This window comes from Solanum lycopersicum, chromosome 1 (genome assembly GCF_036512215.1).
Source record: "Solanum lycopersicum chromosome 1, SLM_r2.1".
In the NCBI taxonomy this organism is placed as follows: domain Eukaryota; kingdom Viridiplantae; phylum Streptophyta; class Magnoliopsida; order Solanales; family Solanaceae; genus Solanum; species Solanum lycopersicum.
In genome coordinates, this window is record NC_090800.1 from 86,171,254 (window position 1) to 86,181,882 (window position 10,629).

At 41.3% G+C, this 10,629-nt stretch overlaps 1 protein-coding gene across 1 annotated transcript; it reads right to left on the reverse strand.

Annotated features, from left to right (window-relative positions):
• Positions 1–3,326: 3,326 nt before the first annotated feature.
• LOC138347277 (uncharacterized) lies at positions 3,327–10,191 on the reverse strand. Its single transcript, XM_069295160.1, has 2 exons — positions 6,968–10,191; positions 3,327–6,768 (listed from the first exon to the last, which is right to left on the reverse strand). Exons 1-2 carry the CDS (start codon positions 10,189–10,191, stop codon positions 3,327–3,329), a joined length of 6,666 nt encoding a protein of 2,221 aa, XP_069151261.1.
• Between the last annotated feature and the right edge of the window lie 438 nt (positions 10,192–10,629).

Here is a 10,629-nt window from a genome sequence, read left to right on the forward strand (position 1 = left end):
AATAGACGGATGAGATCAAAAGATGATTTCTTGAAATAAGATGAGTTAGATACGGAATGGCTAAAATTGCAATAACATTTGGCTAGAATTGGAATGAAAGAGAGGCTATGATTGTAATAAAACTCTAATTCATGTGGCTAGAATTGGAAGAAATTGGAATAGAATAGGCTAGAATTTAAAATTTAAGGAAAGTGTAGGAATTACTATTTAATTAAAATACTACATATATTAAAATATTTTTTATGTAATTGAAAATCATTTAAATTTTAACATTTGAAATTCATTAATAATTTTAAAATATTTTAATAATATTTACGATAATTTTATAGAATAAAACATACTAAAATATATGACTTTCAAGCAAAGTCGATTAAAAATTCTAAAATTTAAAATACGTATTTAATCGAATAGTATTTCTAAAAAGTTCAAAGGTCGGTCAAAATTGGGTGTCAACAGCTGCCCCTTGGTTGATTGAGAATGAAGAATGAATTGTCAGGCAGCCAACGTTGACTTAGTAGCCGATTTTGTCCGACCGACGAGAGATGTCAGTTGGATCAATTAAAACGATATAGAGTTGAAAAAAGGTACGACCGAGACTTTGGTTTTAAGTCGCCTACATATCTCTGGTTATACGAGAATCAGGTCGTGTGTAGTTCTAGATTCAAGAGCAAATGAAACTCTTAAAAATTGAAAGAGCGCTAAGGTATTTGAAAGGCACGATATCGGCTTGAATGGATAAGAATAGAGTAACGAGAAAAGAGAGATTGAGAGGCTAAAAGAGTATGACAGAGAATCGAGAAGAGCATGATAGAGTAAGGCTATCAGCCTTTGAGCGAGGGTTCGGAGTATGAAAAACGAAGAATTGATAGGGTCATTGTTGTGATAGAGGATAGCGTGAAAATTGTAATCAAGGGCGATTGATCATATCTGCAAATTCTAGATAAAATGTTAGCTTATAAATAGATAAAGTATGACCAATAATAATAAAATATGAGTTCTAAATAGAAAAGAGGTGATAAAAAGCGTATCTGTTTGAGACGTACTGCAAACCTTGATTGTCTGTAACTTCTTGAAGGATTGAACCCATCTCTGAAGAATGACGTCAAACTCCAATAGATTTGATACTATAAAGATATAACAGTATAGACGAAAATATCTAGTTATAAGGAAAGTCTAAACGTCATTTTAAGGCAGACGAGCCTAAGTGTCGTTTTAAGGCGGACAACCTAAATATCTTATAAAGCGGACGAACATAAATGTATTATGAGGCGGACAAGCCTAGATGTCCTTTTTAAGGTGGACGACCTAAATGTCCTATAAGATGGACTAACCTAAATGTCGTTTTAATGCGGACGAGCCTAAATGTCGCATTGTAAGGCGGACGAGCCTAGATGTCGCATTGTAAGGCGGACGAGCCTAGCTGAAGACATAGAAAGTCACAGTGGCGAGTTGAATCCGAAGATATCTTCATGGTAGCCTGAATGATAGCGAAACAATAGTTCGAGTAGCCAAGAATTTGTTGTAGCCTTTGTGTGTAAGCAAAGGAACAGCCGTTCAGAAGGCGACTTTGTCTGTAATCTGCATAACTGTAACTTGTAGTAGAGTAATTAGAGCAAAATAAGCGGTGAATGTAAACATGATGCAATTTCCCATATAGACCATGAATGTTTGCCTTAAGACCATGCAAGATGATGTCTTAGGCTATGGTGTCTAGGGCCATGATACGTGAAATGTATCCTCAGATCATGAAATGTTGTCTGCAGGCCATGAAGATGACGCCTTTAGACTATGACACCTTCGGATTATGATAGGAAGAAATTAAACCCTTAGGCCATGATATGATGTCCGCAGGCCATGAGGATGATGCCTTTAGACTATGACGCCTTAGGAACATGATATGCATAAAATAAGTCCTCAGGCCATGACATGAAGTCCGCAGGCTATGAAAGATGATGCCTTTGGAGGATGACGCCTTTGGGATATCAGTAATGAGTAAAGAGAGCGTATCTGTTTTTGACATCTGTTGATACTTATGACTTGATTTGATTCGGGCACATGTAAAATTCGAGCACGATGCAATCTTGAGCTTATGCAAACTTCGGGCACAATGAAGTCTCGGGCACAATGCGATAATGCATTTCTTCGGGCACATGCAATATCGAGCACAATGCAATGATGCACTTCTTCAAGCACAATATAATATCGGGCACATGCAGTATCGAGCATATGTAATGGTGCATTTCTTCGAGCACATAAAATATCGAGAGCATGCAATAATGCAATTCTTCGAGCATAAGTCAATATTGGGCATATGCGATGATGTGTTTCCTCGGGCACATGAAATATCGAGCACATGCAATGATGCATTTCTTCGGGCACATAAAATATCGAGCGCATGCAATAATGCGGTTCTTCGAGCATAAGTCAATATTGGGCATATGCGATGATGTATTTCCTCGGGCATATGATATATCGAGCACGTGCAATAATGTGTTCCTTCGGGCTCATGCGATATCAAGCACATGAAATGATGCATTTCGACATTCTCGGGCATAACATAATGATGTAGTTCTTTGAGCATAGGGTGATATCAAGCGTAGGTGCGAAATGATGCAATATCGGGCATAACGTAATTTGTCAGCACAGTAGTTGCTTGAGGGCATACAGTAGCTTGGGCGTCCGCCTTATTGGAAGGATAGAGTGTCATATGTCGGGCTCAAATGTTGTGATGTTGATTGTTGCAGTTGCCTTTGTATATGTACCTGTATTTTCTACATTCAAAGAAAAATAGTTAGTTTAAACGAGGGAAGGTTGATCTGTATCCGTGATTTGGCACAGCGTGCTCCTTTGGCTTGCCATCCACACCTCTTCGAGCGTCCTTTTTTTTTCATAAAAAGAAAGGGAAAAAGAGAGAAAAGATAATAATAATAAAACAAAAACTTTCAAAGATTTTGAAATTATCATTTAATAAAAGCTGATGTCGAATCTTTGACCATGGCATAGGTTGAGACTTTACAACGTCTGACTCAAAAGTGGAGCTATCATTTAATCTTCGTTGTAAGCTGACTGCTTGTTGAGAAGAAACTTTTGGTGAAATTTTGAGTTTACTCAAAATTTCTGCCCCAGTATGAAGATGTGCCAGGAGAAGTCTTGATGGAATTTTTGAGATCCTCTCAAAAATTCTGCCCCAGTTATCAGTAGAAAAGGGGGAAATGAAAGTTTTATTTATAATAAGACCGAACCCCATAGGAGCGCCTACGTATCCCCTCTTAAATGGGAATCAGGTCTGACGTAGTTCCAAATTATAAAAGAGCATGAATCAATCTCTAGATGTAATACTTTTTCACAGAATCTGAATTGATAGGTTTTGGCCAAACTTCTCCATCCATTTCTGCAAGTATGAGGGCTCCGCCTGTCAGTACTCGAGATACTATGTATGGACCTTGCCAATTTGGTGAAAATTTACCCTTTGCCTCATCTTGATTTGGAAAAATCCGCTTCAAAACCAGTTGCCCAGGTGAGAAATGTCTGGGTTTAACCTTCTTATTGAAAGCTCTGGCCATTCTATTCTGATAGAGCTGACCATGACAAATGGCGTTAATTCTTCTTCCATCTATTAATGCCAAATTCTCTGCCCGACCTCGTATCCAATCAGCATCACTCAACTTTGCTTCTTGGATGATCCTTAGGGAAGGTATCTCAACTTCGGCGAGTATCACAGCTTCGGTGCCGTATACTAAGAAGTAAGGTGTGGCCCCTGTGGAAGTTTTGATTGTGGTACGATACCCCAGCAATGCGAAAGGTAACTTTTCCTGCCAGTGTTTGTGATTATCGATCATCTTGCGCAATATCCTTTTGATGTTTTTGTTTGCCGCCTCAACAGCCCCATTCATCTGTGGCCTGTATGCTGTAGAGTTTCGATAACTGATCTTGAACTTCTCACACATTGATCTCATCAGGTCACTGTTTAGGTTGGTGCCGTTATCGGTGATGATTGACTCAGGAATTCCAAACCTACAAATAATGTTGTTTTTGACAAAGTCATCCACAACTTTCTTTGTCACTGATTTATGGGAGGTGGCCTCAACCCACTTGGTGAAATAGTCAATTGCAACAAGAATGAATCTGTGCCCGTTGGATGCTGTTGGCTCGATTGGACCAATGACATCCATGCCCCATGCTGCGAACGGCCAAGGTGAACTAGTGACATGGAGTTCGTTGGGAGGTACTCGAATCATATCTGCGTGAGTCTGACATTGATGGCATTTCTGGACGTAGCGAATGCAGTCTGTCTCCATAGTTAGCCAATAATATCCTGATCTCAGAATCTTCTTTGCTAATGTAAAACCGTTCATGTGAGGGCCACAGGTTCCTGCATGTATCTCTTCGACCAGCCTGCGAGCCTCTCTTGCTTCGACGCATCTTAGCAGTCCCAAATCGGGAGTTCTCTTATAGAGTATTTCCCCACTTAAGAAGAATTGGGTTGCTAACCTTCGAATTGTACGCTTTTGTACACTTGTTGCATCTTCTGTGTATTCACCACTCTTCAAATATCTTCTAATGTCATCATACCAGGGCTTTCCATCAGGCTCTTCCTCAACATGGAAACAATAAGCTGGTTGTTCATGTATATGAATGTGAATAGGATCGATGTAATTGTGATCAGGGTGTCGAATCATAGAAGACAGAGTGGCTAAGGCGTCTGCAAATTCATTTTGGACCCTTGGTACATGTCTAAATTCTGTTTTGACAAACCTTTTACATAGCCTGTGCACGCACTCCAAATATGGTAACAACTTTCGATTTTTTGTTGCCCAATCACCTCGAACCTGATGGATCAATAGGTCTGAATCCCCTATTATTATCATTTCCTGGACATCCAAGTCGATCGCCCGTCGGAGACCTAGTATGCAGGCTTCGTATTCGGCCATATTATTTGAGCAAAGGAATCTGAGTTTTGCTGATACTGGATAATGTTGCCCGGTGGGTGAGATCAAAACAGCCCCAATGCCGCATCCATTCAGATTTTTAGCTCCATCAAAAAACATTCTCCATCCATCATATTCTTCAGAAATGTCCTCTCCTACAAACGCCACCTCTTCATCTGGGAAGTAGGTCTTCAGCGGTCTGTAATCATCGTCCACGGGATTCTCTGCCATATGGTCTGCTAATGCCTGTGCTTTCACTGCTTTTTGCGTGACATACACTATGTCAAACTCACTCAACAGTATCTGCCATTTTGCCAGTTTACCTGTGGGCATAGGCTTTTGAAAGATATACTTCAAAGGATCCATCCTTGAAATCAGATAAGTGGTATGTGATGAGAGGTAATGTCGTAACTTTTGGGCAACCCATGTTAGAGCACAACAGGTACGCTCTAATAGAGAGTATCGGGCTTCGCACGATGTGAACTTCTTGCTCATATAGTATATTGCTTGCTCCTTCCTCCCTGTTTCATCGTGTTGTCCCAAGATGCAACTGAAAGCATTATCCAATACTGAAATATACAAAAGTAATGGTCTACCTGACTCTGGTGGCACCAATACAGGAGGATTGGATAGATAGTCTTTGATCTTGTCAAATGCCTGTTGACATTCACTTGTCCATTTCACTGCAGCATCCTTTTTTAACAATTTGAAGATAGGTTCACAGATGACAGTAGACTGAGCAATGAAACGACTGATGTAGTTAAGTCGCCCCAAGAAACTCATTACCTCCTTCTTGTTCTTTGGTGGGGGAAGATCACGAATGGCTTTGATCTTTGACGGGTCCAATTCTATACCTCGGCGACTGACAATGAAGCCTAAAAGCTTTCCAGCAGGCACACCGAAGACACATTTTGCCGGATTCAGTTTCAGATTGTACTTGCGTAGCCTGGCAAAGAATTTCCGTAAATCCTCCAAATGATTTAAACTTTCCTTTGATTTGATGATGACATCATCCACATAAACCTCAATTTCCTTATGGATCATGTCGTGAAACAAAGTAGTCATCGCTCTCATGTACGTAGCTCCAGCGTTCTTTAGTCCAAAAGGCATCACCTTGTAGTTATAGACGCCCCACGGCGTGATGAAAGCGGTTTTCTTAGCGTCGTCTTTGTGCATCTCGATTTGATGATAGCCGGCAAAGCAATCCACAAATGACTGAGTTTCGTGCTTAGCACAATTATCAATCAGTATGTGTATGTTTGGTAACGGAAAGTTATCTTTAGGGCTAGCTTTATTGAGATCTCGGTAATCCACGCAAACTCTGACCTTGCCGTCTTTCTTGGGCACTGGAACGACATTTGCAAGCCAAGTTGGGTATTCTGTCACTTGGAGTATCCCAACATCTAATTGCTTTGATACTTCTTCTTTGATTTTCAAACTCATCTCGGGCTTGTATTTTCTCAGCTTCTGTTTTACCGGAGGACATGCTGGATCAGTGGGTAGTCGATGGGCTACGATTGCAGTACTTAACCCTGTCATGTCTGCGTAGGACCACGCGAAAATATCCTTATTCTCTATGAGAAACTCGGTATACTCTTTCTTGTCTTCTTTTGTCATATGGATGCTTACTCGGGTTTCTTGTATCACCTCTGCATTTCCCAAATTCACCACTTCTGTCTCTACCAAATTTGGATTGGGTTTTTCCTCGAATTCCTCAACCCTTTTGATTAACTCCTCGGGAACCTCATTGTCTTCGACTTCTTCTAAGTCATTAAGGTTAAGCTGAGCAGTCTCATTGTATGCCACAATCTCAGATTCGACATTTTTATAATGAATTTTGCTGGTGAAAAAAAAATAGTAAAAATTAAATACAAGACAAAAAAAACAAAAAAAAAATGGGGAAAAGAACTTTATTGATAAAGATTTGAAAATTTCATAAGTCCTCATTTGAAAGCAATACATGGACGGGAATTAAAACGTTTATTAAAAACTCCTTTATTTGAATTAAAATTTGATAGAAAAACATCTTCCAAAGCTACCCAGATGCTCGACGAGGTCTGGATGGAGTCGAGGTCCAGTTGCTGACGCTGATCTTTGCCTCTTTGCTTCCACTAGGGCCCCCTTTCTCCTCCTCGTTGATCACGACGTTGCAAACTTTCCCTTCTTCTTTGGTTAGCGATAACCCCTTCAAGTCGTCTGAGATCTCATCAATATTGTCTTCCATGAAACCTGCTGATCGAAATGATTGATACAATGGCGGTATGGGTTTCTTCAATGGATAGTAGTACCCATCTCTAGGTGGTCGCCAATCGAGCCATTCTTCGGTGGTGTATTTATAACCCAAACCAAAAGTGGTGGAATGTCGAACAGGCTGTATAGGTTCGACTATCCCTTGTAATTTAGCCCCCAAACCTTTCCCAAGCTCGAAACCGAACCAGGCCATCATATCTATGATTTTTTGGCTGAACCAAGGTTGCAACTCAATATTACCAACAAGCTCCACTGTATGGTACATTTCGCCATCCATATTCTCTCTTCCTTCAATCGTGTATACAGGATGCCCTTTTTCCCCATGGACCACAACCTCTTCATAATCCCATTCAAACTTCAGGCATTGGTGAAGAGTAGATGGAACCGCTCCAGCCATATGAATCCATGGACGACCCAATAATAAGTTGTACGATGAAGGGATGTCCAAAATTTGGAAAGCTATGGGGAAAGTGACAGGACCAATGAGCATGTCCAAGGTTATCTCCCCAATAGTGCCTCTCTGAGAGCCGTCAAATGCCCTCACATTCATCTTCCATGTCTGAATTTTTGCACTATCCACACCCAGCCTCGTCAGTGTGCTCAGAGGGCAAATGTTTAAACCTGAACCTGCATCAACTAATGCTTTGTTTATCACCTTATCCTGATACTGAACCGAAATGTACAAAGCTTTATTGTGAGTTGTTCCTTCGATTGGCAGTTCATCTTTGTGAAAAGATATTTTGTAAGCCTCAAATACCTGCCCCACCATTTGGGATACCTCTCCATGAGTGATGTTGGACGGGACATAAGCTTCACCAAGGATCTTCAGAAGGGCATCTCGATGAGTTTCGGAAGATTGTAGTAACTCCAGAATTGATATTTGGGAAGGGGTTTTACTCAGCTGCTCAATGACAGAGTATTCTTTAGCTTTAACCTTTTTCCAAATACTTTGATCCTCGAGCTCTACGATTGGCGCTTTGGATTTGCTAGAGCTTCCCTGAACCAAATTTTCAGAAGTGTAAATTCTTCCAGATCTGGTGACCCCTGTTGCAACATCTGTCTCTTCCACATTTGTTTCTCTTTTGTTGTAATCCCAAGGTACAGCATGTGTGTCACATTGTGTTGGGGAGGATGCCTTATAGACAGCGAATGGTGGTCTGGGTGCAGCAACTTCTACTTCAAATGGGGCGAGTCCTTGCACTATTAGTGGTGCCTGGGCAGTGGTAGGCATGGCTTCCTCTGTTTCGACGGCCCAGATAGATTCTTCCCAATCCCAGACATCACCAGCTTCCACCATGTTGACTTGATGGTTAGGGAGAGGATTATTCGCAACATTCGGTGTAGGATCCTTCAGTTGGATGGTCTTTGTATCAATCAGCATTTGAACCTTATCCTTAAGGGCTCTGCAAACTTCGGTGGTGTGGCCCTTCATCCCAGAATGGTAGGCGCAGACCTTGTTAGGGTCGTACCATTTCGCGCGAACGTCCACAGGTAATGCAGGAATTGGAGAGACGTACCCAGCTTGTTTCAGTCTCTCATAAAGTTGTGCTATGGGTTCAGCCAAAGGGGTATAGGTTTTTGTAGGTCTTCTTTCATAGGAAGGTCTGTTTCGGTAATTTGGTGTTTGAGTGGGTGGTGGAGTTTGGAAGTGTGTTGGTTGAACATTATAGACAGGATATGAGGCATGCAAATATTGAGGAGGAGCATTTTGGTAATATATTGGCATGGGTTGGGGAGATATAGGGGGTGGAGCTGAGGGATGTTGAGGGTATGGGGTGTGAGGGTATGGGGATGGTGGTGGGTTTGTTGTCTTGTGCCTCAAAGGGGTCCTAGTTCCATGAACCATCATTACAGAACCTGTTTTCTTTCGACTCTCTGTCATTCCACCAGATTGCAGAGCCTTGTTGGTTGCTTGTAAAGCCTCCAAGTTGATGATAGTCCCATTCTTTATGCCTTCTTCAATTCTTTCGCCTAGTTTGATGATTTCAGCGAAACTCTTTTCAGCCACCAGCATCATTCGGTCATAGTATTGTGGTTCTTGGGCACGGATGAAATAGTCTTTCATTTGAGATTCTTCCATAGGGGGTCTGGCCCTAGCCGCCTCAGACCTCCATCTTATGGCATATTCTCTGAAGGATTCACTTGGTTTCTTCTTTAGGTTCTGAATGTAAAACCAATCAGGCGCATTTTCAATATTGAAACCAAACCTATTCATGAAGTCAGTTGCCATATCAACCCATTTTATCCATTTCCGCGAGTCTTGCTCAATGTACCATGATAGGGCCTCCCCAGTAAGACTTCTCATGAACAACTTCATGAGTATCCTCTCATCTCTCCCCACCCCTACAAGTTTGTCGCAATACATTCGTAGGTGGGCTTTGGGATCCCCAATGCCATTGAACGTCTCAAACTTCGGAAGCTTGTATCCTTCGGGCAGTTCCACATCAGGATGCATGCACAGATCTTCATAGCGCAATCCTCCCAACCTTTTGTTTCCTTCCACGTGTTGTACCCTGTTGGTCAAGTTGTCTAATCTCTCAGTCAGGGTTTTTATTAAGATGTCTTTCTGATGGGACTCTGACTCATGGAGGTCATGAGTCAGAGGGGCAGTTTCAACGTATATGGGATTGGGATTGTTGTTCCCAAAAGTATGTGGGATATTTGTGTTTGGGGTTGTTTCTGGGACAGTTGGTTTGGTATGTTGGTAATAGTGGTGAAATGGAAATTGGGTATTTTGGGCGTGGGGTGGTGGAAAGGCATTTGGACGAATGGGTTCAGGTGGGGATATATGGATTGGAGGATTGTCTGGCGTGGCTGTTTGATTAGGAGGATTATCTATGTTTTCTCCAAATTGGGTTCCAAGAGAGATAGACAACTTGGCCAAATCACGCATGTTGGCTACCTCTTCTTCCAATTGCGAAATCTTGCGCTCGAGTCTTAGGATAAGATTATTATGAAGTTGTCCTCCCTCAGAAGCTTCTACCCTTTCAGTGGTGCTGTTGTCGTCAACCATTTTTCCTTTGTCTTTTGAGCTTGCTCTTTGAGAAGAAGGAGAAGGGGGGGTCCCTTTTGATCGTGTATGTGCCAGGATGAAGGACAGATCAACCTTAGGAAATGGGAAAACAATAGAATCAAAAGAAAAGAGTTAGGGGTTAAGATAATATCACAATATCAACACGTTGTTTTGAAATAAACGCCCTAAATGCAAGGAACCTCGTTGAGCCAGAGGTAGGCCTAAGCGACACATAAGTGATGCATAATAATTAATTCAAGCCTTATTTGCCAATTTGGAGTTTAGAGTTAGATAGTAGAACAACTTTCAATTATTGAAATAATTTCTGTTTATTACATCAATCTAAAGATAACTAAGGGGCTAGGGATAACATATGGGGAGTAAAGAGAAATAAATAATAAAAGCTTTAATCATGTTGCTCTCCAATGTTAGGCACAA